Below are 21,473 nucleotides of genomic sequence, written 5' to 3'. Positions count from 1 at the left end.
TGCTGGACGATGGGCTGAGTCCTGTGGTCACTGGCCTGGGGAAGGGCAGGACTTTAGGTCGGGAGTGGGCTGTGGAGACAAGGGGGTGAAGCAGGAAGGCCCAGGCAGCGCAGAGAAGCCTCGTTCGTCCTTTCTCTCTCGAGTCTAGACCTGGAGGAATCTCAGTGTCTTTGAGGGTCTTCCTGGATGACCCCTGACCAGAGCCATGACCAGGCGCTCGGCAAGTGGCGCAGATCATGCCCTCAAGGCGGGTGTGCGCCGTGAGTGCAGAGTGCCAGCAAGGTGAGGGGTAGCCCAGGTGCACGGAGGGAAGCCCAGGCTGGCGGGCTCTCTGCCTTGCTAAGGGGTCGGCACCCTGCAGGAGAAAGGACACCGGGGGTGATGGTGTGGAAGTTGGTTGAAGAGGCTTTAAAACCTACCTGAGGGTCAGCATCGTCCTTTAACTTGTGGGTGCCTCTGAAGTTTAGCGCGTGGGACAAATTCCGGTCACACTGATGGTTCAGGCTTGGATGCTACCAAACGCAAGGGCTTTGGGAACTGGGCTGGGTGGGACGGAGGGCTCCTTTGAGGATTGTGGTTCTTAACCTTTTTTGGTGGTTTACAGATCCTTCTGAGCACCCAATGAGTGACGAGGTGGACTCACTCTCCCAGAAAAAGAAAAGCACAAACACATACATGCAAAACGTTCTTGGTCCCCCTGGAGCCGTGGCTGCCAGGAGAGGATGCCTCGTGGAGGGGGTCCAAGATGGGCTGCCCTCGGTGGGCTGTGTTCTGGAGGGCCAGTGCCCCGTCTTGGGTTCTCCTTTGCTCTCCCTTAGCCTTTGGTGAAGGCTCGTTTGCATGTTCTGGCCCTCATGTCTGTGCCACGTGTCAGAGGAAGGGCCACTGGGCCATCGTGGGTCAGAGCCCTGGGAAATGGCCCTCTCCCCACCCTGCCCACCTCCACCTGGCATAAGCTGTGGTATTCTGGGTTTTACTTTATTAAGAAAAGTGGCAGGACTTCCCTGGCGCTCCAGTGGTTAAGATTCCACGCAGCCACTGCAGGGGGCACGGGTTCCATCCCTGGTTGGGGAACTAAAATCCTGCAGGCCACGCGGTTCAGCCAAACAAAACAAACAAACAAACAAACCAACAAACAGAAATGTGGCATTTCCCTGGGGACACTGACTGTAGCATCTGTTTGGGGTCCCAGAGGAAGAAAGATCGCTGTAAATGTCAGGACAAAAAATGTGAAGGAGAAAGTGCTAGAAACACCACCGGGGTCAAGAGCTCAAACCCTTCCCAAGAGGGAACCGCACAGCTGGTTCCCTGGGGTGGGCCTTGAGCTGGGACTGGTTGCTTGGTCAGGGTCTCAGGCAGCAGCAAACACTGGAGTGGGCAGCTTCCCAGAAGGAAAAGCCTCTTTAGTGAAATCCACGGGGACGCCGAAGCCGCACAAAGCCCTGCCCCTGAGATAAGCGGGTGAACTAAGCCAGGCCGTCTTCCTCCTCATTCATCCCTGCCGGCCGCTTGGGTGCGGGATTCCGTGGAGAGCACGGGCCCGTGAAGGGGCTCTGCAGCACGCCTACCTGACCTACTGCCCTTTCCAAATTGGCTTTAATGAGGTTTTCTCTGTTCCTCATTTCTTGCAGCTGAAGCAATTTCCTTCTGGAATCCTGCCGAAGCTTCTCTTCCACCTGAAAGGATGATGAAAGCGTGGGCTTGCTGCTAATGTGATCATCATGCCCTCTGGGGAAACTCTTCTGGGGGGGCTGCTAATGGCAGTGGGGGAGTCCCTGAGGGGTAGGGACAGCTGCAGCCCAGCAGCAGGGGTCACAGGCATGCACAGGGTGGAGGCAAACTCACAGGGAGTTGCCCCCTACGGGAAAGGGCCGAGCTCTGCACCCGGGACTCAACTATGTTCTACCGCACACTCCCATCCCAGCTCGGTCCCAAACAAGCCGTACGACACTCGGAAAGTTATTTCACTGCTCCGTGACTCAGTGTCCTCATCTGTCAAATGGGGATGATGATACTAGTATCACTGCATAGAGTTATTGTGGGGATTCAATGTTTGGAATAGTGCTTAAGGGCTCTGTGAGTGTGTTAAGTACTGTTGTAACCTAGGAAAGGTGGACGGCAATGTCCGCCGTACAGTCTCGTTCTAATAACTCGTGATGGGTACTTGGAAATGTTATGATTGGGTTTATTATCATAACTGTTTATCGTTACCACTTTGAGCACACTCACTGGTGGTAACCTCTATGGAGGCTTGCTAAAGCAATGTCTATTAAGAATTGCAGCCTGCAAACGAAGGCATTTAAAGTGGAGAAGCTTGCCTACTTTTCCCCCCTTGCTTGGGTAACAGTCAACGCACGGTAGGCTTGGGAGTGCTCCACGCTACCCTTGGCTGGCCAGTGTAGGCCTTGCAGCTGCTCAATTCTTGGATGCACCTGCTGAGCCCTGGGCCCTGGCACTAACAGGAAATGAGGCAAACTCTCATAAATAAATGGAAAGTTTTTGTGCTGAAACAAATTCACAGGCTGTTTTTTTAGGGATCTGAAGAGGGGGATCACAGGGATGTAATAAAAGACCCAGAAAAGCCCTTAAGAGCTTTCTTCTGAGTAGTGTGGTCCAGTGGAAGAGCCTCTACCCAGCTCCGTTACCTTGGAAAAGTCATCTAAGCTCTCTGGGCCTTAGTTTTCTCCCAGGTCTAAACATGCTCTGACTTCTATGTCAGCAGCCTTTTTCATGTGCTGCAAAAGCCAAGTCCAGCCTTGGACTCTGCCCCTGTCTGTGTTCTGCATGAACAGCCCCCGTTCCCGTCCCCAAGCCTCAGAGTCACCTTCAGCGGCCGCCCTGCTCCCTCCCTCACACTTGGTGGTCTCACGCCTGTCCTCCAGTCCCTCTAACATGCAAACTGGACTGTGACAACTGGCCTCCTCGCCTCGAGTTTAGATTCTTCCAGTGCAATCTTAACGGTACTCTGAGAGTTACCCAGCTGTAAGGCAGCTCTGTCCAACAGAAATTTCTCCAGCGGTACAGGTACTCTGAGCGAGGCTGTGTTGTCTAATACGGCAGCCACCAGCCACATCTGGGGATCGAGCACTCGAAATGGGGCTGGTGTGACGGAGGAACTGAACTAAAAATTTTAGTTAATTTTCATTAATTTCAGTGTAAACAGTAGCATGTGGCTGTTTGCTACGCCAGCGTCACTGAAGTCAGACGAACCTGGAGTCAGACAAAACCGACTGTGCCATTGGGCTAGTTACTTTACTAGTAACTAGTAGCCTTGACTTTCTCATCTGTAAAATGGAGAGGATGATTTCTAGATCACAGCGCTGTTGTGAAGATGAAGAGATGAAATGTTCAAGGGAACGCCTAGTACGTGAGAAATTGTAACTATCATTTTCACCCTGATTACTGTCCACAAATGTCATTGCATCAGTCACTTGTTCAGAAGCCTTAGGAGCTCCCCACTGCCTGTGTGGTACAGAGCCCAAGCGCCTGAACTAAGGCAAAACACCAAGCTAGGGATTCAAGAAGACCCTACGAACTCTGAACGAGGTAAATAAAACTGAATCCACCCCTAGATAAACCATAATAAAACTGCTGGAAATCAAGGGAAAAGACAATCTTAAAAGCAACTGGAGAAAAAGACAGATTATGCAAAGGTACAACAGTTAGGCTTACAGATGACTTCTAAATAGAAATAATAGGAGCCACAAGACAATAGTGACATATCTAATGCTGTATCTAATGTGCTGAAAGAAAAGAATTGCCATTGTAGAATTCAATACGCAGTCAAATGTGTTTTAAGAATGGAGGTTAAATATACATCTCCAGACAGACAAACAGGCACATTTGAGAATTTGTCATCAGCAGAGCCACAATGAGGGAAAACATTAAAGGGTATTCTTCAGACACAAGAAAAATGAACCCAGGTGGGTGATCAGAGATGCAGAAAAGACAAGCAACAGTAAGGGTAATGTGTGGATATGATACTGACTATAGCAAAACACTACTAATGTCTTGGGGGTATTAACTATCAAGAGGAGTTTAGAAAATGACAGCAATGGCTTATAAATCTGGAGGGGGTAAGTGAGGTTAAGGTGTTTGAAACTCATTGCACTGTCAAGGAGAAGGGCATAATTATCAACTACTATTGCCTCTTGGTAAGTTAAGAATGCAGGGCTTCCCTGGTGGTGCAGTGGTTGAGAGTCCGCCTGCCGATGCAGGGGACATGGGTTCGTGTTCCGGTCTGGGAGGATCCCACATGCCACGGAACGGCTGGGCCCGTGGGCCATGGCCACTGAGCCTGTGCGTCCGGAGCCTGTGCTCCGCAACGGGAGAGGCCACAACAGTGAGAGGCCCACGTACCGCAAAAAAAAAAAAAAAAAAAAAAAAGAATGCATATTGTAGTCTTCAGGATGACTACTAAGAGAATAGTAGAAGAGTGAAAAACTTAATTAATGTGTGATTTTGGTGAGTCAAGGATGAATGCTATTGTCTTACTATTACTAAAAGAATAGTAAAAAAGTGAAATATTTCCAAGCTAATAGAGGGGGAAAGTGGAATAAGAGAAAACCATCCACTCAGAAGGAGGCAAGAAAGGAGAGAAAAAGGAACATAGCACAGATGGTACAACTGGTATTGAGCAAGAAGGTAGATTTAAACCCCAGTACACGAGTAATTACATAATATAAATGGACTAAAAGTCAAAGATTGTCAAACTGGATTTTGTAAAAATCATACGCTATTTGAAGGCATATGTCTAAACCTTAAGACAAAAATTGACAGAGAACATATGAAAAAGATATGGTATGAAAACTCTAACCAACAGAAAGCCAGTGAGGAAGCTAAATGACAAAGGAGACGTTAAGGGAGAAACACTACTAGAGATGAAAAGGGACATTTCATGATGATCTAAAGTTTTGCTCTACAGGAAGTGTTAGGATTCTAAATTTATATGCACCTAGTAACACAGCCTCAAAACATATAAAGCAAACATCGTTCATATTAAAAGAAGAAACACACAAATGACAAACATGTTGAGATTTTTAAAAACATTCTCAATGATGGAACAAAAAGACAAAAAAAAATCAATATGAGAATTTAAGTTGGAACAACATCATTGGCAAACTTGATTTAATGGATCAATTCTTTCTTAGATAATTTCACAATTAAGATTTGAAGGCAGTCTAGGGTAGTGGTTACTCACAGGAGCTTTGGAGTCAGGCAGACCTGGATTCAAGTTCTGCCACAACTACTTTATGCAAGTGAACTTGGATAACTTCCTTCACCTCTGTGTCAGTTTTCCCGACTGTAAAGTGGGGTTAATACCAGTATAGACCGCATGGGGTCATTGTGAGGATGAACAGAGATGATGCAGGTGGAGTGCTGGCCCCAGAGTGGTTCCCAGGCCGACCTGTCCCTGCCATACCTTGCTCTTTTCCTGCAGCGTCATAGAGATCAGGCTCTGCTCGGTACTGCTCCTTTTCAGCTCCACCCTCAGCTTCCTCATTTCTTTTTCCATGTCATGGATTTGCTGAAAGAGTTCCAACAACAGGGAAGTCAACTTCACAACTCATTTCATCCGGTTCATTAAGGCAGAAACCTAGTCTGGGATTCGCTTCATTCCTTCCCTTGGGGGACAATTCCACATCTTTGAGGCAAAGGAGACTTTCTTTCAACGGATGCAGAGAAAGGGCTGGGTGAGGGAAAATTTGAGTTTCTTTTGAAGATCAGCATGGATCCTGGATTAAACAGTATAAGATACCTATCCACTCATTAGAGTCTCTTTCCTTGGGGCACATTTTTGAGTTCAATCTAAATAAGGGCTGTTTGGAAGACACAATGGGCACAGTTTGGAAGCAAAGAACAATGACATTTTTCTTTTATCTCATTTGAGGCAGAGAAGTGTGCTCCTGACAGAGAGAAGAACACACGTCTCCTTTCCCCGTCCCAGGCACGGTCCTTCCCAATGGATGGAAAACGTATGCCTGGTGATGTGCACGAGGGTTCGGGCCGGTACAGGGGGTGAACATTTATATTGAGTTGTCATCATTTCACTGTATTGATTTTTATGTTCACCTTCCATACAAGGCCAGTGATACATTTGCTTTTTATTTTGTTTTTATGAATTGTTGTAAAATTGAATGTATTTAAGCAAAAATAATTCAAGAAGAGTTGTGTTAATAACAGTGATCAGGGCCGTGATAAAACTTGTGACAGTGGATCATGAAAGTCTGGGCATCAAAGTCCAGGGGTAGGGACCACGTTGAATTTCTAGCAGCATACGGTGGCCACCTCCCGTCCCTTTCCCCAGGGGAATCCTGATGAGGGGCCTTGAGCCAACTGCCCAGAAAATCTGGGGAGAGTGTGTTTTCCATGGACTTTTCACCCATCTCTTTGAGGCTAGCAAATCAAAGAATTAGGAGACTACATTAACAGACAAACACCCAGAAAGCCCCAGAGCTTGTGCTAGCTAATGAGCCAAGGAACCCCTCCAAAACACTCAAGGTCACAATCTAGGCTTTCAGTGGACACCTAGGGGTCAGGAGGTTCAACGCACGGTTTTGCAGAGTTTTAACTCTTTCTCTTGGGCTTCCCACTTCTCCTTCTGGGCATCTTCCTTCTGTAACTCTTCTTTCAGCACTGAGCACTGTGGAGAAAAAGGACAAGGCCACAGGGGCTTGGCTGGGGGTCCCAAGTACCTGTGTTCACGCCCAGGAGTGTTTCCTGCTGTATAACCCAATCACACCTCTGAATTCTGAGAGGTAAGACCATTTGTGTGATGGGAGCACGGGATCCTGCAGTCGTTCCCAGTTCACCCCTCTCATGAGTTCTGAGGAATAGAGCATCCAAATTCCTCTTCAAAGTTAGCAAACTTCACTGCAGGGGAAATCCAGCTTTGCAGAGTCTGGGTACTTAGGGTGCAGGAATTGGGATGTTTTCACGCTGTGACCGGTGAGGGTGGAGGGGCCCGAGCCAGTGAGCTCGGGTCCATCTTACGGCTTTTGTGCAGGTTGAGTCTCAAAGACACAACTGCGCCGACTGGTGTGGAGGGGTAAACGGAGCTGTCTTGCCCGAAGGCGGCTCGGCAACAGGAATTAACGGCATAAGAATGGATGTGCCTTCTTTTGACCCAGCAATTCCCACTTTAGGAATGTACCTTAAGGACAATGACTGGAGAAATAAGTAAATCTGTAGTTTCAAGGATGCTCTTCACAGAATTGTCCGTAACAGTGGAAGAAAAAAAAAAAAAGAGGAAACAACCCAAGTGTTGTTTAGAACAGCAGACCACTTTATAACACTGGGTACATCCAGGAGAAAGTATGTAGCTTTTAAGACGAATGATAAGAGCGTTGATTTATTAGCATGGGAAAATAGTAAGTATTTAAAATTTTTAAAAATGTGCATAGTAGGGCTTCCCTGGTGGCGCAGTGGTTGAGAGTCTGCCTGCCGATGCAGGGGACACGGGTTCGTGCCCCGGTCCGGGAAGATCCCACATGCCGCGGAGCAGCTGGGCCCGTGAGCCATGGCCGCTGAGCCTGCGCGACCGGAGCCAGTGCTCCGCAACGGGAGAGGCCACAGCAGTGAGAGGCCCGCGTACCACAAAAAAAAAAAAAAAAAAAAAAAAAAATGTGCATAGTATAAATTCACTATAAAATGATTGATTGATTGATTTCTAGGCAATATATAGAAATAAGACTGGAAGAACATACATGAAAATATTAACACTGATTTCTCAAGGTTGCATTTCCTCTCCTCTCTTTTTATTTTTTCTTCTCAATGTCATCTACTTATTTTTCTAAAATTAACACACATGATGTATGTCATTAAAAAAAAAGGCATATCAAATGTTCACAAGAGCAGAACCCTTGGTGGTGACGAGCCCTTCTTCTATTGGCCAGCACAGTCTAGAGGAGAAGGGACCTCATTCCGAGGTCAACGAGGAAGGGGAAACGGGGACATAAATCATCCAAATGCATTTCAGGAGGTAGAAGAGCCAAGCAGGTGCTGTCTTTGCAGATTCCTTCTACTTAGCACCACCTCTGCATCCCCTTCCCGTCCCCAAAACACACACACACACACACACCCCACATAAAACAGCTATAGCACATGCCTGGGAAGACACTCTGCTTGGGAGAAACGAATGCAGAGGGCTTGGCCAGGCAGCCAACCCAGGGCAGAGGCAGAACAGCACAACTAAAACCAGCCTCCCACTTCTCAGAAAACGATTTTGTCATCCCCATTTCACAGATGGGGAAATGGAGGCCAAATAAGTTACAATAAAAGAAAGCTCTGGGATGGGACCCTGGTCTGTCTGATCCCAAAGCTCATGCAGTGCCTTTCACCAGCTCCAAACTGGATATGGTACTACGTACCAGGTATTACTTATTGTGCCTTTTCCTTGGAACCTCAAGATCTGTTCTCACCCCACCCCCATGCAGACCTAGCTATCGGGTAGCCTCTGGGAATCTCTGAGTTGCCACCTGAGATGAAAGCTTTGAGGTTTTACCTTGACTCACAGAAACAGGCACATCATGCAAATACTGAGAAATCTTATCCTATAGAGTCAGGATTCTAAAGTTAGCATTGAAGGCAAGAGTTGCAAATAGTCAGTTACATGGAAAAAGCTCTTTGCTTGCCTACCACGTTCATCTTCCATAGAGACATTCTACACACTAAAGTCTAAGGAAGAAATGAGAGTCTGCGTGTTTGCATCTGGATCTTCAGATATTCTGCTTTGAAGACAATTATGAGAACCAGTGGTGCTGGGACCATGATGCAGCCGTGTGGTCATCCTTGCTCACAGAGAGATCGTATTCTGTTTAATGTTAAACTTTGTACTGGCAGTATATGCTCATAGGTGTGTTTGTTGCTGGGATTAAACAAACTCATTTATAATAGGGGTTAGAAAATGTTTGCTGGATTTGAAAATATATATTGCTTATTCTGAGCCACATACACACTGTCCTTTGAAAGGCTTCAGAGAAGTTGGCCACCTGCCCAGCAGCTACCCTCCCTGTGTCCTTGGGCACTGGCCTCATCTCACCACCGTGTGTCATGTGACTCCACTGTGTCTGCTTTTTGCAGCTACAATTTGCTGATGACCCGACACTCACTCTGGAGCTGAGGGCTTCGAGCTGGTGATCCTTTTCTTTGTTCTCACTTTTCAGTTGATTCACCTCCTGTTTTAGTTGTTGAACTTGACCATCCTTTACTAACACGTCTCTTTGCAAAGATGACACCATCTCTGTAAAAGAACCAAACCAAACCAAAACAAAAGACTCATGGAGGTCAAAGAGGCAGGAAGGATTATTGGCAACACCATGGCTGTCAGCCAACGTTTGGACAAGACCTTCCAAGTCTGACCCACCACCGGTGCCCTCCTAGAACTGGGGAGGCTTTTTCCAAGGGTCCCAGAGCAGGAATGGGAATGAGAGCAAAGTCCACGGAACAGGGTTTGAGGCTTCAGTGAGAATGAGGGGCAGTCAGCACCAGCGAGAGGAGAAGCCTTTGGGGGCCCCTTGTGGGCACAGGCCAGGCAAAGCTGGGAGGAGAGGCCACACCATGGGCCTGGGGAACAAAGGCCCAGCACAGGGAAGGTCCAGGAATTCTTCTCCAGAGGCCAGGAGACGGGCGTGTGGCAGAGGGCACTGCTGGACGCTATTGATGGGGTGGTGGTTTTCACACTCCTCTGAGTTTGGACCCCTCTCTACCACTTATTAGCTTGGTGGTCTTGGACAAGTTATTTCACCTCCCACTGTCTGTCCCACACAGAGTTATTGTAAGGGTCAAATGATGCGGTATGTCCCAAGAACTCAAAGTGGCTAAATTATGTTTGTTACAGGGCGCCTATTATTTTTCTCGGCAGCCAGCTTCCAAAATGGCCCCAATGATCCCTACCACCTAGAATTCATGCCCTGTGTAGCCCCTCCCACCCTGAATAGGGCTGCCATGGGTAACCAATATGATACTGTGGAAATGATGGAATGTTTCCTCCCAGGCTGGGTCATAAAATACACTGTGGCCTCCTCTTTGCTCTCTCTCGAATCACTCACTCCGGGGGAAGCCAACTGCTGTGTCATGAGGACACTCAAGCAGCCCTAGAGAGAAGCATGTGTGCTGAGGGACTAAGGCCTCCAGCCAATAGCCACATGAGCAGCCATTCTGAAGGGGGATCCTCCGGCTCCCCCCGAGGCTTTAGATGACATGACTGATGCCCCAGCTGACATCTTGACTGCAACTCATGAGAACTAAGTCACCCCCCGCTCAAATTCCTGAACTACAGAAACTGGGGGAGATAATAAATATTGGTTGGGGTTTTATCCATTACATTTTGGGGTAACTTGTTATGCAGCAATAGATAACTACTCCATTACTGTAGCACCATTTTTTTAAACATCTTTATTGGAGTATAATTGCTTTACAATGGTATGTTAGTTTCTGCTTTATAACCAAGTGAATCAGTTATGCATATACATATATCCCCATATCTCTTCCCTCTTGCATTGTAGTATCATTTTGAATAAAAGTGGGAAGAAGGGTGCATAAATGCAGTGGTATTGGGTTATCTCCTACAGTTGTTTTCTTGAAAGAACATCAGGCCTAGTTTTAGTGGTAGGTATCAATCAAGAATGTCTATGAAATAAAGCACAAAATGCTCCAGAATTTCATTTTAAAAATGAGCTCTGCCTCCAGGACACAGTTCAGTTACTTGGAAATCCCTCTGGGGCTTGCCACACTTTGAGTGGGTCCAGCCCATCTCAAGCGTTATCCCAACCCAGGTCTGTCCGACTCCCTGATCGGAGAAGGTGGGATCTGAGACAGGCTTGATGCTTGGATGAGGTTTCACTGGGCGACATACGGGAGGAAGGTGAGGACCAGCGAGTTCATCCTTCCATTCCTGGTGCCCAGAACAGCACCTAGCCTGGGGGAGGTGCTCAGAAAATATCTGAGGACATCCCAAGTGAGGGAGGAGCATAAGCAGAGACCTGGGGGTAGCAGGGGGTGGGGCTGGGTGTGATTAAGTTGCAGAGTGAGGCAGAAGAAAAGCACAGATTCATACAGAGATGGGGATCCACGTGCGACTCAATGCTATGCCTGCCTTCTACAGCTGTGGGCATGTTTCCTGCTATGCGCTGGCTGCTTTCAGAGTGATGTGCCCCTCCGAGGCTCACTGCCTCCTCCCTGTCACCTGCTTCTCTCCCTCCCCTCGTCTGTGAGTGGTCCCTCCTCTTCAGGTCTCTAGACATGTCAGTTTCTGCTTAAAAAACTCCACTGGATTCCCAACACCCTTGGAATAAAAACGCAGACCCCCCGACCCTGCCCAGCCTCACAATCCCCTGTTCACTCCACGCAGCCTCGCTTGCCCTTGGCTTGTCCTTGCCCACCTGAAACAGGTCCTCTCTAAAAGAAGGACATAGCCGTGGAGGATGCAGCATAAACTGGTTAGTATCGGCTAGGTCCAAGGGGGTGTATGATTCGACTTCCAGGGGAACTGGAGCCTCATTACAGACTCATTGTAATACATGAGCAAAATGACACACGCACCAGCACCAGGACTCTTCCGAGGCTGACCATAAAGGTCAAAAAGTGGGTGGTGGGGCTTCCCTGGTGGCGCGGTGGTTGAGAGTCTGCCTGCCGATCCAGGGGACATGGGTTCGTGCCCTGGTCCGGGAAGATCCCACATGCTGCGGAACAGCTGGGCCCGTGAGCAATGGCCGTTGAGCCTGCGCGTCCAGAGCCTGTGCTCCGCAACGGGAGAGGCCACAACAGCGAGAGGCCCGCGTACAGAAAAAGAAAAAAAAAAAGTGGGTGGTGGCCCAATGCCTGGAAATCCCCGCCCCTTCCCCAAAATATTAGAGTTGTCCCAATCCTCCCACTCATTAGCCTATAAAATTACCCAGCCCATAAAAACTAACCGCCCCATATTTGGGGGCCTCTAGCCTTCTGAGATGGCCCACACTCTGTCTGTGGAGTGTGTTTCTCTCTAAAGAAATCCACTTCTTACTTTGTCTTTCACTGAATTCTTTCTGCGATGAGACATAATGAACCTGAGCTTTAGTTAAGTCCCGAGACCACATGCGTGATCTCGATTAAAAGATAGTGGGTTCTGACTGAGTTCGAGTCCCAGCCCACGGGTTCAAGTCCCACCTGAGTTCCATGGTTGCACACCCACTAAGCTGGTCCCCCTTGGCCTCCCCCCTTGAAGCGCTGGCCACCACGACACACAGTTTATTTTCTCCACAGCACCATTGCTCTCTGAAGTGGGCTTGTTTATTCATCCGTTTACTTTTATTGTCTGTCACCCCCTCCCAAATCTGTGAGTACAGGAATCTGACTGTCTTGCTTGGCTCTCCCTCCCCGGAGCCTGGAACGGGGCCTGACACCTAGTAGGAGCTCAAGAAACATGTTGAAGCAATGAAGGAATCCAGGGAATCAAAGCTCAGTCACAGCTGTGCGTTGGCTGCCCCTCTCCCAACCCAAGCCCTTTATCAGGGAACCACCTCTGATCAAATTAGAAAATGGTTTCCCTTGGGCCCAAGTGCACTCGGCTGAAATGGGTGAGACAATGGGTGCCTTAAAGGAGTGACCCCATTTTGTCCACGCTCTAGTTTGCACTCAGGCTGCTTTGTGGAACCACCCAAGCCACAAGGCGACCTGTGTTCTCCCTGGTGGGGCCAGTGCTCAGGAGACCTTGTAGCCAAGAGATACCATTCTCTCAAATATTTACCTGGCCCTGCCCTCGGAACTGGGTGGCAAGAAACCTCCACTGAGGGAGAACTCTAATGCACCGACACGGGTGATCCCTGAGGCTGCACCCAGGTCAAGGGCACAGGTGTGCTGGTTGACTGGTGATGTCTGCAGGGGGAGGGCAGAAGCTCTGGGGCCTGAATGCAGAAGGGCCTCACCTGACGTGATGGCGGCCTCCCTCCTTAAGTTCTCGGCCTCGTGCTTCAGGGAGGTGATTTGTAAGTTTCTCTCAGACAGGGTCTGGCACAGCACCTGGTTGTAGCCTTGCTGTAGGGCACTGATCTGTGGAAGGAGGCAACACACAGTCAGAGGGGGCCAGCCAGGCCTGCAGGACACGCCGGTACTTCTCCAACGTTGGGCAAAGAGTCGGGTTGACATTGGATCGGGGTGTTGGGGAAACCAAGGTTTTCAGTTGTAACTAGTGGAAGGGGCAGGAGGGGCCTGTTCCTTCAGTGACCACCATGTCATCGGTCCTCGAGACACAAACCTTATCTTTGTGGCCACCCAGGGGCTCCGGTGCTGCTGTCTTCCTATGACCTGTGGGTTTTCAGCCATAAATAGACCAGCTGTTGGTTCCAGATCATCCAGCACTGACTGGATGCACAGCAAAGTTCAAGAGCCGGGAGCAGGTTATGAAATGAATTCCCTCTAATGAGAATAGAGGGTAGTTTATACCTCACAGAACACTCCAGAGTTTACAAAGCCCGTTCACACATGCTACACTGATACTCGTCACAGCGTTGCTGAAGGCTGACGTTCCCATTAATGTGCCCATTTTGCAACGGAGCCAGGTTGAGACTCAAAGAGGCGAGGCCCCCTGCTCGGGATTATGTGGCTGGTCAGACGTGGTGTCTGATTCAAACCCAGTCTTTAGTTGCCTGGTTCCTCCTTCCCAGGTGGCTCTAGGAATGAGCGTGAGAAGTTGGAGGCTGTAAAGCATGGCATGGACTCGGGAGCCGGACTGTGGCCTTCAAGTCCTGTCTCTGCCAGTTAACGGGCTTTGTGAACACAAGGAGGACACCATATTCTGTTTCCTTTTGTTCAGTCTGTACGCGGGGTGATGGTAGTCCCAACCTGATAGGATTGTGAGAAGTATTTTAATAAGTTAACATGTGTACAAGTGCTCAGATCATGCCTGGCACACGGCACAGGGGGATGAGCTGTGACGGTCCTCTCCTCTGACTACCCACGGGGTGTTTTTTTTGTTTTGTTTCGGGGGATTTTTGTGTTTTTTTTTTTGCGGTACGCGGGCCTCTCACAGTTGAGGCCTCTCCCATTGCGGAGCACAGGCTCCGGACGCGCAGGCTCAGCGGCCATGGCTCACGGGAAGAGCCGCTCCGCGGCATGTGGGATCTTCCCGGACCGGGGCACGAACCTGTGTCCCCTGCATCGGCATGCGGACTCTCAACCACTGCGCCACCAGGGAAGCCCTCACGGGGTGTTTTAGCTTCAGCTTCCCTCGTCCGTCTCTGGGGAAGGTAGTTGGTAATCTTTATGTGTGCATTTGTAAGCCTTGCCAGGCTCACTTAAACGCCAGTGTGGTTGTTATTAAGAGGAAATACAGGGGCTTCCCTGGTGGTGCAGTGGTTGAGAGTCCGCCTTCCGATGCAGGTGACGCGGGTTCGTGCCCCAGTCCGGGAAGATCCCACATGCCGCGGAGCAGCTGTGTCTGTGGGCCATGGCCGCTGAGCCTGTGCGTCTGGAGCCTGTGCTCTGCACTGGGAGAGGCCACAACAGTGAGAGGCATGTGTACCACAAAAAAAAAAAAGAAAAAAAAGAGGAAATACAGGAATCGTGGGTGGGAGGACCACAGGTCGGCTCTATCTATGGCTGCTGTGAGCACCCTCTAAGTCCATGGCTCAGAGCCCCCTCAAGGGCGGGCCCCCCTCCAGGGGTCTAGGTCTACACGTGGGGTGTGGAAGGCTCTCCATCAAAGGCAACGTTGGTAAGGGCCCGAAAGTAGCTGCCAGGCCTCGGCCTCCACAGAGCAGGTACCCGAGAGGCCAGGAAAGAGAGCTGGGCCTGGAACCCCCTCCCTCTCGGTCTGATGTGGCCAGACTGCTTGTTCTGAGTGGCCAGGACTTTCCCACCTCAAGGTGCACTGTGGGCCTTTGCCCTGTGATTTTTCAGATGTGAGGCCTCAGTACTAACACAGGGACACGTTTATTGGGGCATAAATGCCACACAATCCGTAGACAGGACAAGAGCTAGCTTGTTTTGTTTTAGTATTTTTTTTTTTTTTTTGCTGTACGCGGGCCTCTCACTGTTGTGGCCTCTCCCGTTGCAGAGCACAGGCTCCGGACATGCAGGCTCAGTGGCCATGGCCCACGGGCCCAGCCGCTCCACGGCATGGGGGATCTTCCTGGACTGGGGCACGAACCTGCGTCCCCTGCATTGGCAGGTGGACTCTCAACCACTGCGCTACAGGGAAGCCCCACTAGCTTGTTTTGATAGATCAAAATGGAAGTGACAAGGAGAAGGGTGCAATTTCTTTTCTTTTCTTTAAAATAAATTTATTTATTTTATTTATTTATTTTTGGCTGTGTTGGGTCTTTGTTGCGGTGCACAGGTTTATTGCAGCGCCTTCTCTTGTTGCAGAGCATGGGCTCTAGGCGCACGGACTTCAGTAGTTGTGGCACGACGGCTCAATAGTTGTGGCACACGGGCTTAGATGTTCCGCGGCATGTGGGATCTTCCCAGACCAGGGCTCGAGCCCGTGTCCCCTGCACTGGCAGGCGGATTCCTAACCACTGTGCCACCAGGGAAGTTATGGGTGCAATTTCATTGTTCTCCTAAGGTAAGTTTGCCAGATTTAGGGGAGGAAAAATGGATGTTCACTTAAATTAGGATTTCAGATAATGAATAATATTTCAGTGCAAATGTGTCCCATGCAATATTTGGGACACACACTAAAACGAAATTCTAAAATTCAAATTTAACTGGGTGTCCTTACTTTATCTGGCAACCCCACCCGAAGAGAGTTCCTAAACTTCAGTCATTCATATACCACTTTCACCATTTTTCCCATGTCTCTTGGCTAGTCCCACTATAATTTCTTAGCATTTTTCGTAGAAGCAGCTCCCTTTTTAAACTTAAAAACGTGCATTAAATTAAATATAACTGTTATAAGAGTAAATAGAGACTCACTATCTTAAATAAAAATAATCCCTCCAAAAGAAGAAATACAGGAATTTCCCTGTTTACCATCAGACCAGGTTGCAGGCATCACACTAAAAAAAAAAAAAAAAAAAAAAAAAGATTGGGGGGAGGTGGTGGGCATGCCCAGGTAATGGAGTTCGGGCGTGCTGATATGGCCACCAGATGGCGCGCACAGCCTTTGGTCTTGGTTTGTGTCCTTGGAAATCTTGTCATTATTACTCTGGTAGAATTAACAGAAGTGTCAGGGTCTCACAAGTTTTCTGACTCGTTTCATGCACCATCATGGTTCAGAGTCTAGGACATTTGGGGCAGTTACACTTACCTTTTCCCTGGGGCACCTGAGACATTATTGGGGGGGGGTCTATGATAGAAGTTGCAGGGACACAGGCCACTCTGACCCCCACTCTCCCCAAGGCTATACTTTTGCATGTTTGTGCTTTGGAAACTTTGAGTGAAACAATTCTTTCACATCTTACTTTTCTCTGTTGGGGGGAAATACAACGTTTCCATAAAAGGTCCTTGGAACACTGAAAGTGTTTGTAAGCTCTTCTCAGCTTGATGCTTTTATTTGCATGATACCAGAGATAGAACACACAGAGACAAACTTCCAGAAGGGAAAACATACGTTCCCCTCTAAGACTCCAGTGGTTTTGACAGATTTAAAATATTTCAATCTGAGTGTCAGAGTTTTAGGATTTCGGATTGCTGGAAAACTCCAACGAGTCTTCAAACCTCTTTGATACTTTTACTATCAAAGTAAATATCCATATTGTTTGTAATGGCATAAATTCCAAGATGTTTAATGTCTGTTAAGCTGTGTAACAAAATGGGCACTGAATCATAAGAAAGTTAAGAGTGCTAGGAGGAGTGATTGTTTCAGGATGATAATTTGGCTTCTAATTACCACAGGCGTATAAGAGCACATGGAGGTAAGAATTTTCTAGTGATATTGTAGCAGATCGAAGATCTGCGAGAGCAAATCATTATGCACACACCTTCGGGGACCAGGGAAAACACATAAAGTAATCAGAACCATAAATCAACCTGCCATGTGGCTTACACTTCTGGTGGAATGCCCTGCAGGCAGTAGAATAGTTAAGAAACTAAAATGTCAGTGGATGAAACTCGATTTGAGTTCAAACCGATGGAGCCTCTGGTTCATATATGCCTTGCTATAAAATATTCTTCTTCAGTTATAAGTGAAGCTCCAGGGGTAGGGGCGGCAACAGCATGATGCATCAGTGTAATTATTTCTAGATAATATCTTTGTAAAAAAACATTTTTCCCCCAGATATCGGCAGCCACTTTAAATAATACTCAAATTGGGACCGGCTGATATTCAAAGATACGTGGAAATTATATAATATTCTATGTCAAATATATTTCAATTATTTAAAAAAAGGTATGTGGGGAATTCCCTGGCAGTCCAGTGGTTAGGACTCTGTGCTTCCACTGCTGGAGGCCTGGGTTTGATCTCTGGTCAGGGAACTAAGATCCTGCAAGCCGCGTGGTACGGCCAAAAAAAAAAAAAAGGTATGTGGGAATAATTCAGCCTCATCCATGTACCTGAAAAAGACATGTCATTTTCTCAGGAAAGCTCTGAAATGGGAGAATAACTGAAAGGAATATTTCAGCAAAATTGGGTTCAGTTCAAGAAAAAGGTGCTCATTAATGTGTCAGCTACATGTCAAGGTAGCTGTTTGCACTAATAATCCCTACAGGACCTGTTACTTTCATTGTTTTTTCAAAACCAGGTTTGAAGGAGAGTCATTAGTTCCTTTAAATATTAGAGCATGTATTTGTTGACTTGTTTATTCTGTCTCCCTCACTAGAGCATAACAGGGGGAAGGATCATGTCTGTCTTGTTCTCTGCTGAATTCTCAGAGCCTGGAAGAGGGCATGGCACGGAATAGGCCCCCCAAAATATTTCTTTGGATTAATGGACGGATGGATGGATGGATGAATAAAGAACAAACAAACAGCCACAGTCCTAACAGAGTTCTAGAAGGTTACTGGGCCCAACCTTTGCCTTCATGGAGCCTACAGTATCCTGCTAGAATCTCCTAGGTTCACCATACACAATCTGTGCCCTTTCTAGAGCACCATTTCTAGGACTGAAACTGTGTACCTAGAATCGGTTACAGAGGGAAAGACAGTAAACAGAGCACAAGAGAACAAAGGCCCCCAAGCACTGACTACGGTTTTTTTTTTTCTATCTCTTTTTTAAAAATGTTTATTTATTTATTTATATTTTTCTTATTAGTCACCCATTTTATACACATCAGTGTATACATGTAAATCCCAATCTCTCAATTCATCATACCACCACCCCCACCCCCTGCCGCTTTCCCCCCTTGGTGTCCATACGTTTGTTCTCTACATGTGTGTCTCCATTTCTGCTCTGCAAACTGGTTCATCTTTACCATTTTTCTAGGTTCCACATATATGCGTTAATATAGGATATTTGTTCTTCTCTTTCTGACTTACTTCACTCTGTATGGCAGTCTCTAGATGCATCCACGTCTCTACAAATGACCCAATTTTGTTCCTTTTCATGGCTGAGTAATATTCCATTGTACATATGTACCACTTCCTCTTTAACCATTCGTCTGTCGATGGGCATTTAGGTTGCTTCCATGATCTGGCTATTGTAAATAGTACTGCAATGAACATTGGGGTGCATGTGGCTTTATGAATTATGGTTTTCTCTGGGTATATGCCCAGTAGTGGGATTGCTGGGTCCTATGGTAATTCTATTTTTAGTTTTTTAAGGAACCTCCATACTGTTCTCCATAGTGGCTGTATCAATTTATATTCCCACCAACAGTGCAAGAGGGTCCCCTTTTCTCCACACCTTCTCCAGCATTTGTTGTTTGTAGATTTTCTGATGATGCCCATTCTAACTGGTGTGAGCTGATACCTCATTGTAGTTTTGATTTGCATTTCTCTAATAATTAATGATGTTGAGCAGCTTTTCATGTGCTTCTTGGCTAGTGGTATATCTTCTTTGGAGAAATGTCTATTTAGGTTTTCTGCCCATTTTTGGATTGGGTTGTTTGTTTTTTAATATTGAGCTGCATGAGCTCTTTATATATTTTGGAAATTAATCATTTGTCAGTTGTTTCTTTGCAAATATTTTCCCCCATTCTGAGGGTTGTCTTTTCATCTTGTTTATGGTTTCCTTTGCTGTGCAAAAGCTCTGAAGTTTCATTAGGTCCCATTTCTTTATTTTTGTATTTATTTCCATTACTCTAGGAAGTGGATCAAAAAATATCTTGCTGTGATTTATGTCAAAGAGTGTTCTTCCTATGTTTTCCTCTAAGAATTTTAGAGTGTCTGGTCTTACATTTAGGTCTCTAATCCATTTTGAGATTATTTTTGTGTATGGCGTTAGGGAGTGTTCTAATTTCATTCTTTTACATGTAGCTGTCCAGTTTTCCCAGCACCACTTATTGAAGAGACTGTCTTTTCTCCATGGTATATCTTTGCCTCCTTTGTCATAGGTAAGTTGAGCATAGGTGCGTGGGTTTATCTCTGGGCTTTCTATCCTGTTCCATTGACCTATATTTCTGTTTTTGTGCCAGTACCATATTGTCTTGATTACTGTGGCTTTGTAGTATAGGCTGAAGTTAGGGAGTCTGATTCCTCCAGCTCCATTTTTTTCCCTCAAGACTGCTTTGGCTATTCGGGGTCTTTTGTGTCTCCACACAAATTTTAAGCTTTTCGGTTCTAGTTCTCTAAAAAATGCCATTGGTAATTTGATAGGGATTGCATTGAATCTGTAGATTGCTTTGGGTAGTAGAGTCATTTTCACAATATTGATTCTTCCAATCCAAGAACATGGTATATCTCTTCATCTGTTGCTATCATCTTTAATTTCTTTCATCAGTGTCTTACAGTTTTCTACATACAGGTCTTTGTCTCCCTAGGTAGGTTTATTCCTAGGTATTTTATTATTTTGTTGCAGTGGTACATGGGAGTGTTTCCTTAATTTCTCTTTCAGATTTTTCATCATTAGTGTATAGGAATGCAAGAGATTTCTGTGCATTCATTTTGTGTCCTGCAACTTTACCAAGTTCATTGATTAGCTCTAGTAGTTTTCTCGTGGCATCTTTAGGATTCTCTCTGTAGAGTATCCTGTCATCTGCAAACAGTGACAGTTTTACTTCTTCTTTTTCAATTTGGATTCCTTTTATTGCTTTTTCTTCACTGATTGCTGTGGCTAGGACTTCCAAAACTATGTTGAAGAATAGTAGTGAGAGTGGACATCCTTGTCTTGTTCCTGATCTTAGAGGAAATGCTTTCAGTTTTTCACCATTGAGAATGATGTTTTCTGTGGCTTTGTCATATATGGCCTTTACTATGGTGAAGTAGGTTCCCTCTATGCCCACTTTCTGGAGAGTTTTTATCATAAATCAGAGTTGAATTTTGTCAAAAGCTTTTTCTGCATCCATTGAGATGATCATATGGTTTTTCTTTTTCAATTTGTTAATATGATGTATCACATTGATTGATTTGCATATATTGAAGAATCCTTGCCTCTCTGGGGTAAATCCCACTTGATCATGGTGTATGATCCTTTTCATGTGTTGCTGGATTCTGTTTGCTAGTATTTTGTCGAGGATTTTTGCATCTATATTCATCAGTGATATTGGTCTGTAATTTTCTGTTTTTGTAGTGTCTTTGTCTGGTTTTGGTATCAGGGTGATGGTGGCTTCAGAGAATGAGTTTGGGAGTGTTCCTTCCTCTGCAATTTTTTGGAAGAGTTTGAGAAGGATGGGTGTTAGCTCGTCTCTAAATGTTTGATAGAATTCACCTGTGAAGCCTTCTGGTCCTGGACTTCTGTTTGTTGGAAGATTTTTAATCATAGTTTCAACTTCATTAGTTGTGATTGGTCTGTTCATATTTTCTATTTCTTTCTGCTTCAGTCTTGAAAGGTTATAACTTTCTAAGAATTTGTTCATGTCTTCCAGGTTGTCCATTTTATTGGCATAGTGTTGTTTGTAGTTGTCTCTTAGGATGCTTTGTATTTCTGCGGTGTCTGTTGTAACTTCTTTTTCCTTTCTAATTTTATTGATTTGAGTCCTCTCCCTCTTTTTCTTGATGAGTCTGGCTAATGGTTTATCAATTTTGTTTAACTTCTCAAAGAACCAGCTTTTAGTTTTATTGATCTTTGCTATTGTTTTCTTTGTTTCTATTTCATTTATTTCTACTCTGGTCTTTATGATTTCTTTCCTTCTGCTAACTTTGGGGTTTCTTTGTTCTTCTTTCTCTAGTTCCTTTAGGTGTAACGTTAGATTGTTTATTTGAGATTTTTCTTGTTTCTTGAGGTGGGCTTGTATAGCTATAAACTTCCCTCTTAGAACTATGGGATGCTTTTGCTGCATCCCATAGGTTTTGGATCGTCGTGTTTTCATTGTCATTTGTCTCTAGGTATTTTTTGATTTCCTCTTTGATTTCTTCAGTGATCTCTTGGTTATTTAGTAACGTACTGTTTAGCCTCCATGTGTTTGTGTTTTTTACAGGTTTTTCCCTGTAATTCATTTCTAATCTCATAGCATTGTGGTCAG

At 46.2% G+C, this 21,473-nt stretch overlaps 1 protein-coding gene across 1 annotated transcript in view; it reads right to left on the bottom strand.

Annotated features, from left to right (window-relative positions):
* LOC308611225 (forkhead-associated domain-containing protein 1-like) overlaps window positions 1-21,473 on the bottom strand; it is a gene marked incomplete at its 3' end in the record, with an annotated part of 102,061 nt that overhangs the window by 19,187 nt on the left and 61,401 nt on the right. The window contains exons 6-10 of the mRNA XM_081260094.1: window positions 12,903-13,026; window positions 9,111-9,241; window positions 6,554-6,643; window positions 5,423-5,527; window positions 1,569-1,676 (exon numbers count right to left, since the gene is read on the bottom strand). Of these exons, the coding sequence (XP_081116220.1) occupies window positions 1,569-1,676; window positions 5,423-5,527; window positions 6,554-6,643; window positions 9,111-9,241; window positions 12,903-13,026 (558 nt within the window). The remainder of the gene's footprint in view (window positions 1-1,568; window positions 1,677-5,422; window positions 5,528-6,553; window positions 6,644-9,110; window positions 9,242-12,902; window positions 13,027-21,473) is intronic.

This window comes from Mesoplodon bidens (genome assembly GCF_964165515.1).
Source record: "Mesoplodon bidens genome assembly, contig: HAP1_SCAFFOLD_931, whole genome shotgun sequence".
NCBI classification, from domain to species: Eukaryota; Metazoa; Chordata; class Mammalia; order Artiodactyla; family Ziphiidae; genus Mesoplodon; species Mesoplodon bidens.
Note: the sequence above shows the minus strand (reverse complement) of the source record. Positions and strands in the feature narration are given on the sequence as shown.